The sequence below is a fragment of the Heloderma suspectum genome, chromosome 5 (assembly GCF_057233095.1).
Source record: "Heloderma suspectum isolate Gila_16-S chromosome 5, 16-S_ref, whole genome shotgun sequence".
NCBI classification, from domain to species: Eukaryota; Metazoa; Chordata; class Lepidosauria; order Squamata; family Helodermatidae; genus Heloderma; species Heloderma suspectum.
In genome coordinates, this window is record NC_139462.1 from 8,617,369 (window position 1) to 8,642,259 (window position 24,891).

At 47.0% G+C, this 24,891-nt stretch overlaps 1 protein-coding gene across 3 annotated transcripts in view; it reads left to right on the forward strand.

Moving 5' to 3' along the window:
* Nucleotides 1-24,891, forward strand: part of SLC4A11 (solute carrier family 4 member 11) — a 210,034-nt gene that overhangs the window by 52,119 nt on the left and 133,024 nt on the right. For all 3 annotated transcript variants that reach the window (XM_084855308.1, XM_084855309.1, XM_084855310.1), the window contains exon 2: nucleotides 11,587-11,637. In XM_084855308.1, the coding sequence (XP_084711434.1) occupies nucleotides 11,587-11,637 (51 nt within the window). The remainder of the gene's footprint in view (nucleotides 1-11,586; nucleotides 11,638-24,891) is intronic.

The following is a 24,891-nucleotide window of genomic DNA, read 5'->3' on the forward strand; positions in this document are numbered from 1 at the left end:
CCACCAGCCTCCGCTGGTTATGGCCATCTCTTGGCTCTGTTTTAGGATCATCCGTGAAAGCAGTGCCAGCCAGAGATTGGCTTCTAAGAGATCTCTATACCCGCTGCTGCTGTGATACAACAGAAGGGGGCAGCAGGTAACTTGTCTGGTTAAACAGGGGTGGTGGCAGCAGATTGGGGCTGCATTGGTCTGATTTTCAACATACAATTATCAGGACAGTTTACAAAAATCAATGATGTTAGACAATCCTAAAATATCAGCAAAATCATAAAAACAGCAGGAAAACAACAGCAGCAGCAGCAGCACCCCCCCCAAGATAAAAATGTATTTAGATGGTAAAAGCCCAAGAAAGTTAAAAGATTTTAAAGTAGGTGACAGATGAGCCCCCCTGGGGAGAGAGTTCCACAGAAAGAGCACCCAGATAAAGGAAGCCCTGTCCCTGATTTTCTGGGATGCTGTCCAGGTTGCCTTCTATGTCCCCTGCTCAGATGCTGCAAGGGTCCCTGGGAGCAGCCGTACATCGAACAGATACTATGCCACTCCCCGTGCCTGGGCAAATACCGGTGCAGAAGCAGCCTCGAGAAGTCTAATCTGTTTTGCTGATTTATTTAAGGTAATTTATTTCTGGCCTTTCCACGAAAAAATAAATAAATCAGCGTGCAAGGCAGCTAACAAGGGTGATTGTGAAACACCCTCCCCGAAGAAGCTTGCCCGGTGCCTATTTTATTATGCACCAGGTTAAGATGTTTTTATTCTCTCAGTCTTCTTAATGAGTGCATAATACAAGCACGGTTTCATTAGTTGTGTTCGGATGTAATGCTTGACTATGGCTTAGCGTTTGTCTGCTATTTATTTTTTATTTTTGGTATTTTTTATTATTTTATTATTATCCTTTATTAAATTTCTATACCTCCCAATAGCCAAAGCTCTCTGGGCGGTTTACAAAGATTAAAAACGTTAAAAATACAATATACAGAGATTAAAAGCCATTTACATAAAAAAAAAGCGAACAGACAATATACACAAGAGAACATACATCTTAAACAACTTCAAACAAGCAATTTCAAGCAAACAACCATAACCATAAGACAATCCAGGACTGATTACAACTTATCATATGCTACCAAATGCCTGGGAGAAGAGAAACGTCTTAACCCGGTGCCAAAAAGATAGCAATGTTAGTGGCGGGCCTCATCGGGGAGCTCATTCCATAATTTGGGGGCCACCACTGAAAAGGCCCTCTCCCTTGTTGCCATCTTCTGAGCTTCCCTCGGTGTAGGCAGCCGGAGGAGGGCCTTCGATGTTGAGCGTAGTATATGGGTAGGTTCATGTTGGGAGAGGCGCTCCATCGGGTATTGTGGTCCCAAGCCGTGTAAGAGTTTATAGGTTAAAACCAGTACCTTGAATCGGGCTTGGAAACATACAAACAGCCAGTGCAAGCAGGCCAGAGTTGGTCTTATATGTTCAGACCTTCTGATCCCCGTTAGCAATCCGGCTGCCACATTTTGCAGCAGCTGCAGTTTCTGAACTGTCTTTCAAGGCAGCCCCACGTAGAGTGCATTGCAGTAATCTAACTTGGAGATTACCAGTGCATAGACAACTGAAGCCAGGTTATCCCTATCCAGATAGGGGTGTAGCTGGGCCACCAACCAAAGCTGTTAGAAGGCACTCTGTGCCACTGAGGCCACCCGAGCCTCAAGTGACAAAGATGGCTCAAGGAGAACCCCCAAGCTACGAACCTGCTCTTTCAGGGGGAGTGCAACCCCATCCAGAACAGGTTGAGCACCCTCCATCTGGTGCTCAGTTTTTTTTCCACTGCTTGGCCTTCTGGAGCAGCATACACACAGTCAGTTAAACAAGATGGCCTCTGCCCGCAGGCTTATAGTCTAAAAAAATGTGACACACAGGGAAAAAGGGATGAGGAAGGAAGTGGAAAAAAATTAGTGAGGGGCTGGTGGAATGACCCTGTCTCTCTTCCATCTCTCTCCGCTACAGCCTGCTGGAATGGCTGCTGGTGGCAACAGTTGAGGGAAGTGCTATGTGAATGAGCCTTGCGCTTGTGCTCTCTCCTTGCCCTCTCCTGCTTTGATGTGGCCATGAGGAGGAGATTGGAAGCTTTAACTTTCAACTAAGTGTATCTCATTAATCTATCCATAACCAGAGAAACTGTGGTTAGCCTTAACTGTGGTTTACTGAAAAAGGCCAGCTTCAACCCGTAGCTGATGAAGTTGGCTTGTTTCCATAAACCATAGTTAAAACTAACCACCGTTTAGGGTTCAGATGCAATGATAATGATTGAACATGGAAGTCAAAGCTTCCAGCCTCATTCTCGTGACTGTGCTAGAGGAGGAGAGAGGAGAGGGAGCGCATGAGCCTGAAGGATCATTCAGATAACACTAAGCCATAGTTTAATGTTAGGTCCAAATACAGGCATTGTTTTAGTGTCTTAATTGATTTCTGTATATTTTAGTGTTGTATTAGCATTTTGGATTTTAACTTGCATTGTAAACTGGCTGAAAAAAATGTTTTTGAAGGGCATTATGTAAATACTTTAGATAAGCAAACAAACAATTCATAAAATATCCAGAAATGCAATACAAGCAACACATTCAAAGACAGGGTACAAGGTCTGGGTCTTTGCTTGAGGGTGATCTCTCCGGGGAGAAGAGCCTTGCAGCAGAAATGGCTGGCAAGAAGCATGTGTTGCAAATGTAGGAGGAACAGAACAAGTGGCGTGATGATTAATGTGAGGGCAGTGGAGGCGGGGGGCTCCAATGTCAGTGGGCTGGTGAATCCGCTCCGGGTTTCAGTCAGAACCAGTCAGAACTCTAAAGGAGCTCTCCAAGGTGTGAAGCACCTGGAGTGGATTCATTGTCCCACTGACATCAGAGCCACCAGCCTCCACTGTGTGAGGGGAAAGAGAGAGAGAGAGAAAGAAATGGCCATGAAATGAACGGCAGCAGAGGTGTTCTGCTGCTGACATGCTCTTAGAATACAGACGTCTCACCAAAACAAATACGCAAGGGCTGGTGTGGTGTAGTGTTGCATGCAAACCTAAGATCCTCAGAAGAAGGATGGGCTGCAAACGTGCTGAATAATAACAATGAAAATCCCTCTTCAGAAGGCCAAGCTGCTGTTGCTCCTGGGGGCTCGAGACAAGAACCCTCTTCCATGCTTCCGCTGCAGTTTTTAGGTGGGCTGTTTCTTTCTGCCTTCTGTCACAGCTGATCTTTCCTTCAAACCAGGCCCTTGAGGTCCAGGTTGCCAAGCCTCTTCCAGCCTCAGGGCTGAATTCAGTTTTGGATAAACTCTCCAGGTGTTCCAGTGCTGGGCAGGGCTGAAGGCAAAGAAGGCGGGGCCAGAAAGACCAGCATCTTTGAGCAGGAGCTATGGGAGTGGCATTTCAGCCTTTTAGAATGGGGGTGGGGTGGGGTGGGGAACGATGCTGCACAAAAGCCGAGAAACCACCAAACGCCTGGCAGTCAGGAAAGGCAGCGGGGCCAGGGGAGTGGGCATAGCCATCTGGGGAACTCCAGGCAGGCTGGATTTGGCCTGCAAACAGGCCAGATTTAGCCCACGGGCAGGCCGCAGGTTCAGCGCCCCTGCTTTAATTGAATATGTTCCTGGCAGGGGGTCTTGGGCAGCTTTCACTTGGCTGAGTTGGGAAATGGGAGCAGCCCAGAAGATGCTCCACTTTGCATCCTCCTGCATATATGCAGCCAGTGTGGGAAAGAGGGCCTCCGCGGAGTTGCTGGTTCCTAATCTTAGCATCCTCGGAGCTGCTGGTGTCTGTGACTGTGTGCATGCGCAGGAGTGTGCACATGAGAAGATGCGCATACCACCGTGCATGCGAGGCAGGTCTTAGTCTTGTGTGCACACAGGAAGCTTCCTCTGCTCCCCATTTATATACAACCAGTATATTTATATACAACCAGTGTGGGAAAGAGGGCCTCTGCAGACTTACTGGTTCCTAATCGTAGCATCCTTGGAGCTGCTGGTGTCTGTCACTTTGTGTGTGTGGGGGGGTGTGGGGGTGCATATGAGAAGATGTGCATACCACCATGCGTGCGAGGCAGGTCTTGGGCTTGCACACACACACACAGGAAGCTTCTTCTGCTCCCAATCTGTACATCTAAGGTGCTAAGGAAAGGGAGTGGCACTGGGCTTCTCATGCCAAGATGGCATCTTCCTGGGGACCTGCAGCCCCCATCCACAACCCACTGTTCCCAGTATTTGCTGTGAGATCTTGGCAAGCTGTGCTGCTGCCAAATGGCTTTGAGTCTCCTGGGTGTTCCAAACTATGGATGGATGACTCCGTCAATTTGGGGTTCTCTTTTTTCCAGTCTTAAGTTTGGTTCGTCTCAAGCTTTGAGAATTTTTTTTTTAAATTTCACATGAAACTTTGTGAGCATTTTTTTGCACATTTCTCCTGATACATGCATTTTTGCCTGATATATACAATTTTTTACAATCAGTTTCCCTATGAGAATGCATTTTTGTCCATTATTTTCCCCAGTATAACATTTTTATACTTATTTCTTTGATGGGAGTGCTCCATTGCAAAATTGGGAAAAGTGCAAATTTCGAAGGGTAGCAGAGGTTCGGAAGTGCAAAATTGGGTAAGTTCACATTAAAATTCAAACTGAACACATTTTGCCCCAATCCTTATTCTGAACTGAGCATGCCTGAGGGCCAAAGTAGACATAACATGTTATTGTTGTTCAGTCGTTCAGTCGTGTCCGACTCTTCGTGACCCCATGGACCATAGCACGCCAGGCCTTCCTGTCCTGCGCTCTCTCCCGGAGTGTGCTCAAGTCCATATTCATTGCATCGGTGATGCTATCTAGCCATCTCATCCTCTGCCGTCCCCTTCTCCTTTTGCCTTCGATCTTTCCCAGCATCAGGGTCTTTTCCAGACAGTTTTCTCTTCGCATTAGGTGGCCAAAATATTTGAGCTTCAGCTTCAGTATCTGTCCTTCCAATGAGCAGTCAGGGTTGATTTCCTTTACGATGGACTGATTTGACCTCCTTGCAGTCCAGGGGACTCGTAAGAGTCTTCTCCAGCACCACAGTTCGAAAGCGTCAATTCTTCGGCGCTCAGCCTTCCTTATAGTCCAGCTCTCACAGCCATATGTTGCTACTGGGAAAACCATAGCTTTGAGCAGACGGACCTTTGTCGGCAAGGTGATGTCTCTGCTTCTTACTATGCTGTCTAGGTTTGCCATAGCTTTCCTCCCCAGGAGCAAGCGTCTTTTAATTTCATGGCTACAGTCACCATCTGCGGTGATCTTGGAGCCCAAGAAAATAAAATCTGTCACAGCTTCTATTTCTTCCCCTTCCATATGCCAGGAAGTGATGGGGACAGATGCCATGATCTTCGTTTTTTTAATGTTGAGTTTCAAACCAGCTTTTGCACTCTCCTCTTTCACCCTCAACTAGGGGCTCTTTAGATTCTCTTTGCTTTCTGCCATTAGGGTGGTATCATCTGCATATCGGAGGTTGTTGATAATTCTCCCGGCAATCTTAATTCCGACCTGTGATTCATCCAACCAGTGTTTCTCATGATGTACTCTGCATATAAGTTAAATAAGCAGGGTGACAATATGCAGCCTTGTCGTACTCCTTTCCCAATTTTGAACCAATCGGTTGTTCCATGTCCGGTTCTTACTGTTGCTTCTTGACCCTCATACAGGTTTCTCAGGAGACAGTAAGGTGATCTGGTACTCCCATCTCTTTAAGAATTTGTCACAGTTTGTTGTGATCCACACAATCAAAGGCTTTAGCGTAGTCAATGAAGCAGAAATAGACGTTTTTCTGGAATTCTCTTGCTTTCTCCATGATGCAGCGAATGTTGGCGATTTGATCTCTAGTTCCTCTGCCTCTTCGAAACCCAGCTTGTACTTCCGGTAGTTCTCGGTTCACATACTGCTGAGCCTAGCTTGTAGGATTTTGAGCATCACCTTGACATAACATGAGGAATGCACAAATGGCTTCTCAAACCCTTTTTCTGAAAAGCCGCCAGAGGTTTTCTGTTTGAGCAAGGGGAGAGCTGCTTAACCCCTTTCCCTCCCACCATTTGCCTGCTTAAAATCATAGGAACATCAGAAGCTGCCTTATACGGAGTCAGACCCTCGGTCCATGTAGTCCAGTACTGTTGACACTGACTGGCAGCAGCAGCTCTCCAGAGTTTCAGGGAAGAGTTTTTCCTGGCCTACCTGGAGATGCTGGGGATCGAACCTGGGACCTTCTGCTTGCAAAGCAGGGGCTCTGCCATTCAGTGCACCATCCCCTAGATTTCTCCTTGCAGGGCTAAATATATAGTGACCTAGTGTCTTCTCCTGCATGTGGAAATGGCAATGGCAATGAGGGAGTTAGAGTGGGAAACGGCTAGGATGAGCAACGGTTGGGTAGCCCTTTCCCTCCATCACTGTTCCATTTCCAATTCCAGCCTCTGAGGCTACTTTTCATTTAAAGAAAACTGGAGACTGTTAATGCATCTTCTGGGTAGTGTCTGCTTTGGCCCTAAGTTCCCCCCCCCCCCGCCTCAAGTTTGTCTTTAGTACCAGTGTGAATAGGCGTGCGTGTTCCCTACTCAGTTGCAGAATATTTTTTGCTTGGGAGGCCAGCTCATGGCTTTCAGAAGGGGAAGGGATGTTGTGCCCATGGGCTTCAGTGGGCCCCCTGACATCTTTCTTGGCACCCACCAAGGTGCCCAGCCCCTCCCACTTTTTAACACATTTCACCCATTTTCTTTCTGGCAGCTCTGTTGGTGCTGAAAACTGTGGGTTCAAATGAGTTGTTTAGCGTTTGGGGGCTCACACCCCACCTCTTCTTTTTGTTCAGTCTTTGGAGCAGGTTACTTGTCCTTTGCCACGCCTCCCATGGCAGCCATTTTGTGGTGGTGCCCAGGAGAGTTTCTCAAATTGCCAAATGTCCCCAAGGCCCCAAAAGATGGCCTCCCCCTGGCTTACAGGGTAGAAGTGGGTTCATACAAAATACTGTATTTTCCAGAGTCTGTAGGAAGGCCCTTCCCTCCCCAATTTTTGTCAGGTTGAGGGAGAGATCGTATGGGGTTTAATGACATGTGCTGAAGTTTCTCCCTAGAACCACAAGTGAGCTGTTCTTGAAGGTGGCTGTAGGATTCTCGCAGCTGATTCTTGGCCCCATATTGCTTCTAAAAGACAGCTCTGCCGTTGATCTTTTGCCCTTTGCTGGTTGCAAGCTGTTGCAGGTGGGCAGGAGATGTTGCTACAGAGAGTCAGCCTTGTCTTGCAGGGATCAGTCTCCCCTGGCTAGGAAATGCTGCTGCTTCCTATCAGGTTTTTTTGTTGGGTTTTTCTGCTTGGTCTTGCGCGGAGTGATGCTTTACAAGATAAGGAGCTGTGACCTACTTTGTGAGTTTGTATAGCACTGCTTATTTCTCATTCTGGTGTCTTCTCTCTCTCCCTGTTTTTGTCCATTCTTCCAATGGCGAACAAAGGAAAAGTGGGTTATGGCTTGATGTTTTATGACAAAGATGTATTGACACTGGTGTCTGGCACCGGGAGAACAGTCTGATTTAATCTTTCAAGAGAATACAGAATAGAACTACGATAACTCATATGAGCGTAGCTACAGGCAAACACACAGTGATATCCTGACTCCTGGAAAAGCCAGTGACACTTTTCTGTTCTTCACAGCAGTGACAGAGTTACTGAGTAGTTCACGGTTATTTCCTCTTCTTTATGCTAGTAGGTGGTCAGTGTTTAGGGGAAACTGAAAGGATTAACAGTGACCAATTTTGGAAGAATGAGATGGCTGTAAAGTATTCTAGTTACCATAATAAAAAGGTGTGGGGTGTACAAATGATAACGTGGAAAGAAGAGGCATTGGCTAAAGGATGCCCCTGGAATGGAATGCTTTTACTAAGCATTCAAGGAATGCTGGCTTGTCTTTTTAAATCAGAGTTATTGAAAAGCTCAGGGGACTTTATTACTTTTTTAATATCAAGGAAGTTGAAGTTGGCCAGCAGAGTGATTGAGCTGCATCTTCTGAGGAATTTAATAATGAAATGTTGTTAGATGCAAATGCAAAGGAAAAAAGGAAAGGAAAGGTCCCTCCTGTGCAGGCACTGGGTCATTACTGACCCCTAGAGGGACGCCGCTTGTGCTTTCATGGCAGGCTATAACGGGGTGGTTTGCCATTGCCTTCCCCAGTCGTGACTACCTTCCCCCCAGCAAGCTGGGTACTCATTTTACGGACCTTGCAAGGATGGAGGGCTGAGTCGACCTAAGCCGGCTACCTGAGACCCGGCTTCCTCTGGGATCGAACTCAGGTTGTGGGGAGAGTTTCGGTTGCAATACTGCCGCCTACCACTCTGCACGAACATGTTAAAAATCTAAGAAATGAAAAGAGAGAGAGAGAGAGGTGGCATTCTTCTAGTACCTCTCAAGCTGCATTTGACCTCTTCACCTTGATTGGGCCAGAGTTTAAAGACACCCCTTTGTAGCATCCTTCACAGGATTGGTCCAACAAACCTGCCGTATTCTATTTTCTTCGCCCTTCCCTTTCCTGAGCTTATGGCTCTTGAACTGCAACACACATGATCTCAGGGATACTTCTAAACACTACAGTTTAAAGGCATGAGATTAATCATGTAAACTACTCTGTTCTTGTAACCATCTTTGTTTGGAATGTTTCGTGCTCCCATTCTGTGAATATCTGAAGCTAGAAATCAGGTCTCAGTGTAGGGGGGAGCAGGGTAAACAACATAGGAGCAGGGTAAACAGCACTCAAGAGGGAGGGCGGGACCAACTGGTGTATGCTCAGTTCCACAAGTCTGGTATGGCGGATGTTCCAACTCCTGGGCATGTGACTTCACGGTTTCGGTTGCATTTCCAGTTTTGATACTCGGTAGTATCCAACAGTGTCCCAGCGCTGGTGCTAATTAGAGATGTACGAGAATTTTGTTTCAGTTTACAAATCCTCAGAATTTGCCTCTTTCAAAAAAGTGAATGAGAGCGGGAGCACATTTTTCGGGAAAAGCTTGTATATTCCCGAACTTGCAATCATGTATGAAAAGTGTATATTTTTTGAAAAGTGTGCATTTTCACATTTTAGTCAATGGGGAAAAAGTGTGTACTTTTGAAAACTGTGCACAGAAATGCACACTTTTCCTGTTAAAATGAAAAGAAAAATATGTCACAAACAAAAATGGGAGTGAGGGGTACGATGCTTCGAAGTGGAGTTTGGAGAATCTCACAAGTTCGAGAATCCCTGGTTCTCCCATACCTAGTGCTAATGAAGTTGAGTGTAAACCAATGCTTTCATAATGAAACTAGCGTTTGCTAGTGCAATGGGGAAAATGTTATTTCATTGCCACCAAAACTGCATGGCATAGCAGCAAAAAGGAGTGTGTTTTTTGCTGCTATGCTACTGAATTTTGCCGCTTTTCCTCATTGGAAGTGCTAGTTATGTTACACGAGCATTGGTTTATCCTAGTGCAACATTATTTGCCCTAGTGCTGTGACACCATTAGATACTATCTAGTGACTGGTAAGTGGTTATGGATGCTCTCAAAAAGTTTTTATTATTGCTAAAAGTCACCTGATTCTGCTTGTACAGTCTTTACTGTGGGTTATATATAGAGGTTGGGTCCTAATAAGCAGGATATGTAAAGGAACAATCATACTTCCTGGGTCGAACATCTCACCTCCCTTCAGTTCCTCTTTCCTTGCTCAAGTTGGCAGTCAAAATGCCAAAGAAAACGCAAGAGACCAGGGAGAATCAGGCTTGTTCCTGCATCCAGTCAGAGGAGCTCTTTGACTTTGAGGACAAGCTGGGACATGGAAATCTTAGCTGGATCAGGTGGGGGGAGAGTGATGTTCAGGGTAAATGCAGGAGAGTGGAGGGCAGTGGAGGCTGGTGGCTCCGATGTCAGTGGGGCAGTGAATCCACTCTGGGTTTCAGTCAGAACCAGTCAGAACTTTAAAGGAATTATCCAAGGTGCGGATTCACTGCCCCACTGACATTGGAGCCACCAGCCTCCACTTCTGAAGGGTAAACACATGCTCCCATAAGATCCTGCCTGGGCTTTACGATCTTTGGGGGAGGCCTTTCTCTCGGTCCCATGGCCATCAGAGGCACTTTTGGTGGGCTTGCGGCAAAGCGGCCTTCAGTGGCCGCTCCCAGGCTCTGGACATCCCTGCTGAGGGTTCGTTCATTCAGGCAGGCCTTTGGCATATAGGCTGTTCTGTTGCTGAAGGGTTGGGTGCTGTTCATTTCTTTTATTGTATTTTTAACGGTGCTTTTAACATCTTTGTTTTTATGGTACGTCTTAGTTGAGATTTTGCCTTTAACATGTTTAGCCCCCTTGAGCACTATTTTTTGTCAGAAAGGCAGGATACAAATTAAAGAAATAAATGGTCCCAGTGGGCTTGGGAGCTGGTGCTGTGCGGGTTGAGGGAGGGCATCAGGGAAAGCCAAAGCAAGCAGCAGAGCGCACTGCCGTTTTCAAGGCGCAGCTCAGTAGCTCCAAACAAGTGCAGTTGACTACCGTGCCCAGGGAGACCTCTCCAGCACTGAGCAGAGCAATATTCGCCCCTCGTGCATACAAGACTCCTGTCCCTTAAGCACCTTGGGCTCAGGTTGGATTTACAGGCTGCTGGGGGAAAGGAGTGTGGGCTGGAAGAGAGTAGTGCTTAGGATGAGGGTGAGTTCTTAATGACCCTGGGATTATGTAACCACACAAGTGAGTAGATGGCTTACGAATGTAGGCAGCTGCCTTATACCAAGGCAGATCACTGGTTCATTGAGGTTAGTATTGTGTATACCAAGGGTGTAGAACCTCAGACGTGCGGGCCAGATCTGGCCTGCTTGGTATCCCAATCCAGCCCTCCAGATGGAGTTGGTACAGCGCTGTCCAGCTCACGGCTGACACCTGAGCCTCCATGGACAGCTGGGAGTCTAAAATGACCCCCAGGCTGCGGAACTGGTCCTTCAGGGGTAGCCGTACCCCATTCAACACCAGGTCAACATCCCCCAACCTCCTCTTGTCTCCCACTAAAAGTACTTCGGTCTTGTCAGGGTTCAGCTTCAGCTTATTCCTCCCCATCCAAGAAGAGGAGACGAGAGGGGGCGGTGCTGCCCCTTCCCTGTCAGGGGTCTGCTTGTGGACTCCAGCGCTGTGTCTCGTGCTCTGGCCTTAGTAGCGCCTCTGGAGCTGGAGATGTGCAACTGCAGGCTAGATTGACCTCACTCCTGCAATCCGTGTGCCCTCCAAAGGGTGGAGGAATGTTGGATGCCGGGCGAATGGCACATCCATCAGTGGGCACGCTCATTCCAAAGTTCTCCAGCCTGTAAAGAATTCTGTCGGTGGACTGAAACAGCTGAACCAACCCATAGACTGGGGGAAAGCAGCTGTGGCAAATATGCTTTAAATATTTAGATATGCTTAAATATATAGTCCATGCATAGAACGTATTGAGATATTCTGGAAGAAAATGTTAGCATGTTGAAGAATAAATGTTTTGCGCTTTAAAAACCTAAGATAATAAAAATCACTGAAGATGATCTTACTTACATTGCTCTATATTTTTCCCCCGTTAGAAAGCCCACCAGCAGCGATGTCCAGAAATGGGTACTTCTTTGAAGAAACAGGCAAGTAGTATTCTGTATACTAATAACCAACTCCTTCTCTGGGTGTGGATCCTTACGGAAAAGGAATGGCAACCATGCACGCGCAAGAGGGAGGTATCGGCAAGATCGAGGGAAAGCCCATGTTTTGCAGAGGTACAAAAGAAATCTTATAGAGGAAAGCACTGATGGAGGGGGAACCCCCAAAACAGCTAAAAAGGCCTGAGCATCCTGACTGACTGTTGGTGAGGGGGGAAAGGAAGACCCAGGCGTGGAGGAGGAAGAATGGAATAGAGTTCCTGGAAGAGGGCATTTCATTCATTTCATTTCATTTCATTTCTGTACCCCCCAATAGCTGAAGCTCTCTGGGTGGCAGATCCCACTTGTTTGATTTTATCTCCTAGTGGCTTATTGCATTGTGTGTGCTGAATAATGCCATACATCCCCTCTGTAAAGCCCCAGTTCCCAAGTGTTTCTTTGCTGGAGGAAAAGGCTCCAGGAGAATTTTATTTATTAACGTAAAAGTGTTTTTACCCAGCTTCTTGCCCCCAAAGGCTTCCAAGGCGACTTATGTGCAGTCAGTATAACCAGACATGACACATGAGGAAACAGGGATGGGGAGGGAAGAGGAAAAAAGTACTAGTCTTTCAGCATCGCTGGTGGCAAAGCCCCGCTTCCCCGCTTCATCTCCATCTGTACTGGCTGCTGTGCTGGTGACAGCTGAAGGACAAAGAATCTTCATGGGGAAGGTTCTGAAAGTTCCTTCATCCAGAACTTATTTGATTCATTGATTGACTGATTAAGGGCACAATCCTATGCATGTTTAGACTGAAAAAAGTCCTACAACTCCCAGCATGCCCCAGCCAACATGGCTGAGTGGGGTCTGCTGGGAATAGTAGGACTTTTTCCTCTCTAAACATGCATAGGATAGCGCCCTAATGCTTGTATACCGGTCGATATAACAAAATTTCTAAGCAGTTTTCATGCGGAAGTATTAAAATCACTGTTAAAATACTCAGTTAATAAACAATTACAGCGACAACAAAGATAACTAAGTTACAGAAATAATAAATACGATTAAAAAATAACAATAGGAAATGATCAAGTGGCCCAGAACTATGATATCACTTATGAGCTTGCAGTAACAGGTTAAGGAGGCATTTAAAACTCACCACATTTTTGCCTCCCAGTCCCAAACTGCAATGTGGAGGGAGTTCCAGACAGCTGCCACTACTGAGTAGTCTCACAATCAGTTAATGCTTGGTCCTCAAAGTCTCCCATCTGTCAGCCCCTTGTGGTGTTGGTGGTAATCTCTCTAGAATCATAGAACAGTAGGGTTGGAAGGGGCCTATAAGACCATCAAGTCCAACCCCCTTCCCAATGCAGGAATCCAAGTAAAAGCATCCGTGACAGGTGGCTGTCCAGCTTCATCTTGAATGCCTCCAGCGTGGGAGAGCCTACCACCTCCCTAGGGAATGGGTTCCATTGTTGTATTGCTCTAACAGTCATGACATTTTTCCTGATGTTCAGCCGGAATCTGGCTTCCTGTAACTTGAGCCCCTTATTCCGTGTCCTGCACTCTGGGATGATCAAGAAGAGATCCTGGCCTTCTTCTCTGTGACAGCCTTTCAAGTATTTGAAGAGCGCTATCTCCATTGGTCTGCCTTTCAGATTAGTAAGTGGAGGATACCTCCGTGTGGTAGGAAAAACTTAGGAAAGGCCACAGTAGAGGAACCTGGTACGTATTGGCTCTGGGTCTCTGGAGTATCTATCTGGTTGCTGTTGGTATGATCCCCTCTGTGATTCAGTCCTTAGCGGGGCTGACTTGCCCATTGATAGATAGGCAATTTGTTCCTAGTGTTGAGGCTGGAGGAGAGCAATAAGGGGACCATTTTCTTGCCTCTGTTGCTTAAAAACTACCTTTATATGACTCCTCCCCCCCCCGCCCCCAAGTTGGAATAGAAAACATCTGAAGAACCTTTCAGTGGTGTAACTTTTTGTCATGCTACAATTGCTTTGTAAGGTGGGCCAGGTGCGCGTGTGTCTGTTGGATCGATGGGATGCTGCCACCACCCCTTTCCTTTCTATACATAGGTTGAGGGACCCCAGAGCTATGGGCTGGTTCTCTGTTTGGGGTGAGGTAGTGACCATCTGAGACCTCCCATCCCTGCGGGGCAACAGCCTGCTTTCCTCTCACTTCCCCACCGGCACAAATAGCTGAATGCAGGTAGGTAAGCCAAGTGGCAGGTGGGGAGAGAAGCCTCTCTCAAAATCGCTGGGACCTCACGCCCAAACCTCCGATCCAAATTGATAGACAGTATTAGTGACAGGAAAATACTGAGAGGCAAGAAGGCAAAGGAGAGCGGGTACTTGAAAATAAGCAAAGTAAATTGCTTGCCAACCTGTGCTAAACTCTTTGAGGTAAAATACTCAGAATGCGGGAGTCACCTGAAGGATTGCAAGGACCATCTTTGAGTGCTCAAAGGAGGGGGTGCTGAGAGGGCCCAGACACCAGTGTGATGGAGTGACCAGGTGACAAGGGAATAAAGAACCATATTCCAGTTTTATTATGCTTTGCCAGTGGAGGTCGGGGTTGCAGGGGTGGCCTTGAGTGCAGTTTTTGGTGGAAAGGCTGGATATACATTTAATTAATTTAATTAATATTCTCACCTATCAGAGAAATGGCACCTCTTCTCAACTTTTGGGCTTGGACGGGTGGGCAACTTCGAGGGATCTGGGGCCCACTTTCCACCCCTGGACCCCGCCCCCCCTGTGGGTCGCACTGCTGTTGCCATGTTGCCAAATTTTGGTGAGAGCTGCACCAGAGGGCAGGGGGAATGCACGTGGTCTGCGGCCTGCAGTTGCCTATGCCTGGGCCAAGAGAGTATCAAGTGTGAATTAAAAAGGTGACAGCTCTAGCTATCCCTGAAAGACTGGGTACATCAAAGAGCTTCCTGTTTTTTGTGGGTCTGGAAGCCCTGGAAATATATGTGTTATTCACTGTGCTCTGCAGATGACAGAATCCTGGTCAAAGATGTTTGTGCTTCAGAGAAATAAACACTGAAGGGCAGCTCGGCATAGAGCACGAATGCACAGTGGTGTCGTGGCACATTTTGAAGTGCTGGGGCTCATCGTGACTGTCCCCAGAGCCACGCCCCCAAGGAGAGTTGAAAAATTCAGTCATTTCTGTTAATCACTGTCAAGAAACCGCTTGTGGCAGTTTTCATCTCCACCAAAAGCAGGTTCTTTGTAAGGCTGCTGGGTCTTAATTGCCCATTTAAGACCAAGCCACCTCAAAATGCTTTGCATTAGAACAGGAAAAATGCACTGTGGCTGGGAGAACTCATTTCCCTCCAGATACTGTGAGGATTGCTGCTAAGTTCAGAGGGAACAGGGCATTCTGATGAGGGTTGTCAGGGAGGTTTGTTGTCGGGAAATCCGGCCCTTTTTGGGCTTGCTGGATTTCTGCGGTGCCCCTCACCCAGCTAGTATTTGCCAGCCAAGCTGCAAGCTTTTCTCGAAATTTGGGAACCATTTCCATTCTTTAAAAAATTGTGTAAATAGAAATTTGCACAAATTGCAACCACAGTGTGTGCAATTGCACACATTTTGATTGTAATTTGCGCAAATTTTGGCCATGATTTGCGTAATTTGCACAAAATGCGGTTCAGATTTGGACAAATTATGCCCAAAATTTGCGCAATTTTTTATTTTAACAAATCTCCCCTCCCCGAAAATCGGCGAACTGGCCCAGCTCAGTGCAGATTGGGCTAGCTTGCAGGGAAACAAGTCACAGTCTGGGGGCTGAGCTGATGAAAGCTTGGCAGCTCCATCCCCAGATGGATTCCTTTGACATACCTAGGGATGACAGATGACATCAGCCTCCCTGCTAATAAAAACGGCCGGTGTTGGCTCCACTGCGCCACTGCATATGCATTCCGACTTGGCTTCAGTCTCCAGTTAAATGGATGTCGGATTGCAGACCTGGCAGAGTCCTTGGCAACAGCTCTCCAGTCCGAGTGAGCTAGATGGACTAATGGGCTGACTCAGTTGGGGTGCTGACGCCACCATCTGCCCGATTTTGTGGGATTAGTTTCAGTTGTTACAACCCCATGATGTGGACAAAGTGCTTGCAGTAATGCGACTGACCACATGCCCTCTCGAACTTTGCCCCTCCTGGCTAATCAAAGCTAGCTGAGGGGGCATGACTGGGTCCGTCCAGGGTGTGGTGAATGCTTCCCTTCGGGAAGGGGTGGTCCCTGCTGTCCTTAAGGAGTCAGTAGAGCAGCCACTCCTGAAGAAGCCCACTCTGGACCCAATAGTATTAAACAACTACCACCCAGTTGCAAATACCCCTTTCTTAGGGAAAGTTCCGGAAAGAGTAGTGGTGGACCAACTGCAGGTACTCTTGGAGGATACTGATTATCTAGACCCATTCCAGTCTGGGTTTTTTCCTGGTTACGGGACTGAATTGGCCTTGGTCACCCTGATAGATGACCTTTATTGAGAGAGGGACAGGGGGAGTGCAACCCTGTCGATGCAGCTCGATCTCTCATTGGCTTTTGGTACCATTGACCATAGTATCCTCCTGGATTGACTCCATGGGATGGGTATGAGAGGCACTGTGTTACAGTGGTTCTGGTCCTAACTGCGGGGCTGATTTCAGAGCATAACATTGGGTGACGGTTCCTCAGCCCCTTGGCAATTGACCTATGGGTGTACCATCTTGTCCCCAGTGTTATTTAACATCTATAGGAAGCCACTGGGAATAGTCGTTAGTGGATTTGGAGCCAAGTGTCATCAGTATGCTGATGACATGCAGCTCTATCTCCCTGTGACATCTGAATCAGGAGAGGCTGTGCAAGTCCTGGACCAGTGCCTGAACTCAGTAATGGGCTGGATGAGGGCCAATAAGCTGAAGCGGAATCCTGGCAAGACGGAAGCCCTGTGGGTGCGTGGTTCCTGGGTCCATGAGATAGGCTCATTGCCTGTTCTGGATGGGGTTGCACTCCTTTGAAAGTTCAGGTCCGTAGTCTGGGGGTACTCCTAGATCCATCACCGTCGCTGGAGGCCCAAGTGGCCTTTTACCAGCTTTGGCTGGTTCGCCAGCTATGGCCACTCCTGGACAGGGATCGCTTGGCCACCGTGGTACAGGCATTAGTAACCTCAAAACTGGATTACTGCAATGTGCTCTATGTGAGGCTGCCCTTGACGCTGCTCCGAAAGCTGGAGCTAGTGCAGAAGGCAGCAACTCGGCTGTTGTTGGGAGCTGCCCCTTTTCAGCGTGCAACTCCTCTGCTGAGGGAACTGCACCGGCTGCCTATCCGCTACCTGGCCAGGTTTAAAGTTGTAGTCCTAGTGTACAAAGACCTAAACAACTTGGGACCAGGATACCTGAGAGAGCGCCTTCTCCCCTACCAACCTGCCTGGTCACTGAGGTCATCGGAGGTTTCGCTCCTGGCGGTTCCACATGGACCTATGGTCTGCTTGGAGTCCACCAGGAGAAGAGCCTTCAGTGTGGTGGCCTCCTTGCTTTGAAACTCCCTGCCCCTGGAGGTCAGGCAGGCACCAACACTGTGTTTTTTCTGGCGTCTCCTGATAACAGCACTGTTCCAGGTGGTATTCCTTAATTGACCAGTCACAGTTTCTATTGGCATTCTGTTTCTTTAAAACGCATGATTTTAAGGTGGTGTTTTAATCTTTTTGTTATTTTACCGTTTTTATCTTTTGTGTTCACTGCTCTGAAATCTGTTTTAGATACGGAGCAGTATACAAATATTGTAAACAAACAAACAAAAGACGGCTCCCCCTGTTCGCGTGCATGGGGTCAGCAGACATTCTTCCCTACAGTGCCACGTCCTTCCATGCTTTTGCTGCTCCTCATGCTTCCTCATGGGAAGGGTGGATGAGGGCAGCCCCGTCCACGCCGTGCTGGGGAGGGGGCTGCAGATACAGAGGCTCAGCGCAGGATGACCCTGAACCGTGGTTGCTTTGGGTAAATAAACAAACCAGTTCATTAAATTGGCGTGCCTTGGCTTTCTTGGAGAAAGCTCAATTTTAGTTTGGCGACTGGGATTTCTGAAAGACGTCCCTTGTGCTGCAAAATAAGCCAGGATGGGCAGTTCCACAGCCCAAGAGCTGCTTCTCTGAACTGCCCGCGTGCCGCTCTTGCCGTGCGGGCTCCAGGGGATCCGTTAATTGGTTTTGCTGGCAAGAGTAAGCTGCTCCCCTGCTCCAGGGCATAGAGGTCCCCAGACAGTTAACAGTTGTTGTCCGTAGTTCCTCCTCCCTCCCCACTTTCTGGTGGTTGTTTTTCTTTAGTTTTGTCATTTGAGTTTGGCATTTGTGTCTTGTTTATAACCCTCCAGATTCTTTTCCTGGCTGTGGAATTAATCCAAATGCTTTTCTGAAGCAAATCCTTTCAAGATGGAACTGGGATATTTCCCTGCTGTATTGCCGGTCTGTCCATTGATTGAATGAAAACACATAGACACACAAGCGCGCGCGCACACACACACACACACACGGAACAAGAGAGAGGAGAATTATCAAAGCATCTTGTATGATAGGCTCTTTTTTTCTAGGGCAAATTTGTCTTGTTGGCTCCATACATTAAATTAAAAAAATCTATCTAGAGGGGATGCTGTGCACAATTATTGCATTCCTAACATTGTTGTAGAATGCACAGAACAGGGGTGGCCAGAATTCCTATACCTAAGGACTTGCAAGGCAAAGGCAAAACTGAAGTACTTTGGCCACATAATGAGAAGACAGGATACCCTGGAGAAGATGCTGATGCTAGGGAAAGTGGAAGGTAAAAGGAAGAGGGGCCGACCAAGGGCAAGGTGGATGGATGATACTCTGGAGGTGACGGACTCGACCTTGGGGGAGCTGGGGGTGGCGACGGCCGACAGGAAGCTCTGGCGTGGGCTGGTCCATGAGGTCACGAAGAGTCGGAAGTGACTGACCGAATAAACAACAAGGACTTGCAAAGAAAAGTCTCCATATGGTGAAGGACCACAAGATAGAATTTGCTTGGCCTCTGCACTTTCCCCCTCACCAATAGCTTTCTTGCGCCCTTTCCTGCAAGCATCTTTTCTCCCAGCATTGATCCTGGGTTCCTGCAAATCACACTCTTGGTGCCATCACACAATCAAACAGGGCAATAATTAAAACAGGTTTAAACCTCTTGACTGTAAAGTGTCTCCTATGGTTTCATCTGCAGTTTCCTTTAGGCTTGTAGAAGGTAGTGTTAAGGGCTCCTTGGAGGCCTCTCTCAGTCTAATCCAGTAGCCAAGTCCAGACACAGACAAAGGGATTCCTTTCAAAGCTTTATTCTTCTTTTACAACTTAACAACTCTACCGTTTGCAACTAGATCTGAGCAGCACAGTACCTATGCCCGAAGTTGGAACAGTTGGTCCCCGTTTGAAAGGGAATTACTGGCAGACCCCTGAACTTAAGGACTAGTGAGAGTCCCTCCCCTTTTCCCTTGGATCCTCTGGGCTCAGCCGTTGTTTGCACACCAACCGGGCACTACGCCTCCTTTCTGCGCCCTCCATTTGGCACCGCTCTCAGCGTCGCGCGTCCACCAAGTCTGCTATCCGCACTCTGTCACTCCCTGGACTGCTATCTAAGCTAGGAATGCTGGTGGGAGGAATCTCCGTCAGCTGTGGGCCCTGGGAAAGAGGAGCGCGCTCCCCTCCCAGGAGCGACTGCTCTTCCTCAGAATCAGAACTACTCTGGGATTCTAGGGGCTCAGTGTCCACCCTGACAGGTAGGCCTGACCAGGCAGATGATATTAGTTGTTGCAAAATTTCGGCTTAAATTGAAGAACGTAGGGAAAACCACTAAACCATTCAGGTATGACCTAAATCATATCCCTTATGAATATACAGTGGAGGTGAGGAATAGATTTAAGGGATTAGACCTGATAGACAGAGTGCCTGAGGAACTATGGACGGAGGTCCGTAACATTGTTCAGGAGGCAGCAACTCAATCCATTCCCAAGAAAAAGAAATGCAAGAAAGCCAGGTGGCTGTCTGATGAGGCTTTACAAGTAGTTGACGAAAGAAGGGAAGCGAAAAACAAGGGAGAAAGGGGAAGATCTATCCAACTGAATGCAGAGTTCCAGAGAATAGCAAGGAGAGACAAGAAGGCCTTCTTAAATGAACAATGCAAAGAATTCGAGGAAAACAACAGAATGGGAAAGACTAGAGATCTCTTCAAGAAAATCGGAGATCTCAAGGGAACGTTTTGTGCAAAGATGGGCATGATAAAGGACAAAGAAGGCAGGGACCTAACAGAAGCAGATGAGATTAAGAAGAGGTGGAAGGAATATACAGAAGAACTATACAGGAAAGATCTGAATGTCCCTGATAGCCATGATAGTGCGGTCACTGAACTTGAGCCGGACATCCTCGAGAGTGAAGTCAAGTGGGCCTTAGGAAGCATTAGTAACAACAAAGCTAGCGGAGATGACAGTATTCCAGCTGAGCTATTTAAGATCCTAAAAGATGATGCTGTTAAAGTGCTGCACTCAATATGCCAACACATATGGAACACTCAACAGTGGCCGCAAGACTGGAAAAGGTCAGTTTACATTCCAATTCCAAAGAAGGGCAACGCCAAAGAGTGTTCAAACTACCGCACAATTGCGCTCATTTCACATGCCAGCAAGGTGATGCTCAAAATCCTACAAGCTAGGCTTCAGCAGTATGCGAACCGAGAACTACCGGAAGTACAAGCTGGGTTTCGAAGAGGTAGAGGAACTAGAGGTCAAATCGCCAACATTTGCTGGATCGTGGAGAAAGCAAGAGAATTCCAGAAAAACGTCTATTTCTGCTTCATTGATTACGCTAAAGCCTTTGATTGTGTGGATCACAACAAACTGTGGCAAATTCTTAAAGAGATGGGAGTCCCAGACCACCTTACCTGTCTCCTGAGAAACCTGTACGAGGGTCAAGAAGCAACAGTAAGAACCAGACATAAAACAACCAATTGGTTCAAAATTGAGAAAGGAGTACGACAAGGCTGCATATTGTCACCCTGCTTATTTAACTTATATGCAGAGTACATCATGAGAAATGCCGGGTTGGATGAATCAGAGGTCAGAATTAAGATTGCCGGGAGAATTATCAACAACCTCCGATATGCAGACAATACCACCCTAATGGCAGAAAGCAAAGAGGATCTAAAGAGCCTCTTGTTGAGGGTGAAAGAGGAGAGTGCAAAAGCTGGTTTGAAACTCAACATTAAAAAAACTAAGATCATGGCATCTGGCCCCATCACTTCCTGGCATATAGAAGGGGAAGAAATGGAAGCAGTGACAGATTTAATTTTCTTGGGCTCCAAGATCACCACAGATGGTGACTGTAGCCATGAAATTAAAAGACGCTTGCTCCTTGGGAGGAAAGCTATGGCCAACCTAGACAGCATAGTAAGAAGCAGAGACATCACCTTGCCGACAAAGGTCCGTCTAATCAAAGCTATGGTTTTCCCAGTAGTAATGTATGGCTGTGAGAGCTGGACTATAAGGAAGGCTGAGCGCCGAAGAATTGATGCTTTCGAACTGTGGTGCGGGAGAAGACTCTTACGAGTGCCCTGGACTGCAAGGAGGTCAAATCAGTCCATCGTAAAGGAAATCAACCCTGAGTGCTCATTGGAAGGACAGATACTGAAGCTGAAGCTCCAATATTTTGGCCACCTAATGCGAAGAGAAAACTGTCTGGAAAAGACCCTGATGCTGGGAAAGACTGAAGGCAAAAGGAGAAGGGGACAGCAGAGGATGAGATGGCTAGATAGCATCACCGATGTATTGAGTATGAACTTGAGCACAGTCCGGGAGAGAGCGCAGGACAGGAAGGCCTGGCGTGCTATGGTCCATGGGGTCACGAAGAGTCGGACACGACTGAACAACAACAAATGAGAAATTCGTCTCAGTTCGTTTTTGATCAAAATTTACCCAGTACATATCTTTTGGACCGAACACGGACTCGAACGCAGCTTGTGGTTGAAGTCCATACATTTTCAAGCTTCAAATGTGATTCATGGAACTCCGCCATCCAAATGTGTTTGACAGCATGCATAGTTTTGGAAGATGCGTACAAGTAGGCTTTAATCGCAGGAGAAGAATGCGCATATCTCAAAGATATGGAGAGTTGATGCGTACATTTTTTAAAAATTCATTTGCTTAGAAAAAACAAAGATCAGAATCTGATATGGACACAAGATGGAACAAGCTTTAAGGTGGAATGTAGAGAACTTTGACAAACTCGAGTTTTGTTTGTATGCACCACCCCGAGGTGTTAGCGGCCCCTTGCTTTTGGAGCTCTCACCAGAGGGGCCTATCAGAGGCCGATGATGTAAAAGTTCCCCCCTCTAGCCCTCTTGCCTCGATTAGTCTGCTGTAGCCTTGCAGTGCCTTCACCTTCTTCTTGGCAGGGCAGCACAAGATGAAGCTCATCAGGTCACACAAGATGTTAGTGTCCAAAGAGAAAGGGGACTTTGTTCTCCATATCTGGGCAAATGGTATCAGTCGACCCTAGGTATGGCTTGGCTACCTCTCTCTCTCCCCCTCTCCCTCTGTTGCCCCCTTTTTTCATTTCCTGTGTTCCCACTCTCCATGCTGAGTTTAGCAGCAGCGTGCCCAAGGCTTTCAGCATCTCTGTAATTCAAATACTGAGGATACCTTAAGGCAATTGGGCAGCACAGCATGGTTGGCTGGCTGGGTGCAGCAGGTTGGGTAAAACACTGGCACTGCCTTCATCATGCATCCCTGAATCCTGGAAGAGGAGGAACGATGCAGATTTAGTAACGGTGCAGATGAGCTCTCTTCCCCATTTCAACATTGGATGGGCTTGGGCAGGCCTCAGTCCTGTCCCCGTCCCCCCACCGCAAAAAAGTGGGGAAAGGGCAGCAAGCAACGGGTTCTGGAATTCCCTCAGGGTCTGTGCAAACTGTCCGGGAGAGGGCCTGAAATTGATGCAGGGGTTTTCTTTGGAGGAGGCTTTGTGTAGAGCATCTGATTTTGTTATAATACCTTAAGAATGGCCTGTTTCACACATCACCTCCAATTTTTCTAACATTAGCCATGTTTGAGCTCGTTGAGTCCCACACTGTGGAACTCCCTCCCTAGGGAACTCTGCCATGCCCCTCTTTAATGAGTTTCCGCCACGCGTTGAAAACTTGGTTATTCGGGCAGGCATTTGGGGTAGGCTAGGGTATTTTTAGAAATACGAAGTTTTAATGGGTAATTTTACTGTTTTAAACCGTACTGTTGTACATCGCCCACAGTGGCCGGGTGACTGGCCAGATGGGCAAGTTAGAAATTTAATTAAAAAATAAAAATTAATTGCAGTTCTCCGAATTCCTTTTGAAATCTTGGTTTGCCTAGTTTGCATCCCCGATTTTCTCCCATTAGGAAAAATGTTCATTTTCAATCAGGAAAAAATTACATTTTAAAAAATGTGTATTTCCCCAGTAGGCTAAAGCATGAAAATACAGATTTTGGGGGGAAATTGTACACCTGTGCAAATGCACATTTTCAGAAGTCGGCACTTTTGTAAATGTGTGCTTTTGAACATGAATGCAAGTTGGGAAATTGCAAAAATTTCCCAAGGACTGCATTCCAGCTTGCATTCAGGGTTCTGAATGGGACATGTTTGTATGATTTGCGAACAGGAACAAAATTATTGCACATCCCTAATGCTATCTGGGTACTCCTGCTGCAAGAGAGAGCAGCTAAACAACCCGGGTGCTCTGTCCCTGGGTTGTTTAGTGTCACATCTGAACCTAGACCTCTGGCTTGTGTCTCCCCCAGCAAGCCAGAGAAACAATCCTAGAACAAACCAGAAGTTCTTTTTCTGGCTTGTTGAGGGAGAGGCATACGCAATGCTAAACAATCCAGAGATAGATTTAGCTGTTCCCACTGGAAGGATTGTTCTAGGATTGTTTCTAGAGTATTAAATGTTGGGTCTGAGTTCCACGTTGCCTGGGTGGCGTCAGGCAAATTCCATCCATAGGACTGAAGAACTGCAATGCAGATTCCCAAGCAAAAGCAAAACCTGCACCTCCAAATGCTGCTGCTGAACATCCTGGTTTATTGCAGCTGGCCATAAACTCATTTAAAGTATCTGAAATGCCTCATTTTTTAATCTTGAAAATAATTGTTTGTGTACCATGTATCTTGAAGAAGTATGCATGCTTTAATTGCATGGATCATTAGCGATTGTTTCAGAGCAGCTACTCTGCAGTTTTTTTTTAATAATGCCGGAGCACTGCATTAATCTATAAATTTGCTTTCATACGGAAAATGAATTGCATGCAAGCCTGTAATATCAGAAGGCATTCTCTTTTGCCCGTTCCAATGTGTGTATGTTCCCCCCTCCCCCCACCGCCCCACTGCTCACTCTCTGCCTTGTCTAAACTTGTCAGTTCAGTGGGGGTGGGGGGTGGGGCCGCCTTAAATGCAAATCAGACGGAATTGGCACAAGTTATTCCCAGTATCAACATTCTTTTATTCTACCCCCCCACCACCGCCGCCAATATAAACAAACCACAGTCTCAGTTGTTTCTTGAAGGTCATAATTGAGACCCTCTATGCACGATGTTATAGCCTTCTCCATCTCATTTATCCAACTCGTTTATTTAAGCTGTTGCCCACAAGTGGGAGCAAAACTAAGGATGGGTGAGCGAGCAGTGTTCAGAATTGCTAGGATTCTCCGAACATTGTCTCACCTCTCGTCCAGTGCCTGATTCCCGTTCACACTCGCGATTGCTGATCACTCTGCATGAACAGGAACTTGCACAATTCGAGCAACGATTGAACGGGAGATTTGCACAGATCTCCGCAATTTTTGTGCAAATTTTTCCCATAGACTAAAACGGGGCTGATTCCGTCTACTGAGGAAATTCACACAAATTAGGAGATGTGCGCAAATGGAACTGGGAATTGGGAGCGAGACGAATGCGAGCACGTCTTCAACAGTTTGCAAATATTTTCCCCAGACACATGCTCACGTTCACGTTTGGAGCGTCGAATGGGGCAGACGCGCATGTTTTGCGAGCAAAAGCAAAATTCTCACACATCCCTAAGCAAAATCACTCTGTGAGTTTTGACCTGCTACGATGCTAGTTTAGCTGCGGGTGATATAACAAATGTGGGACAAAAGAGCCTGTTTGTGTGCTCAGGTTGCTTTTGTTGTTGGTGGTTTTATCAAGTGGATTTATGGTGCAATCCTATGTGTGTTTACTCAGAAGTAGGTCCCACTGAGTTCAGT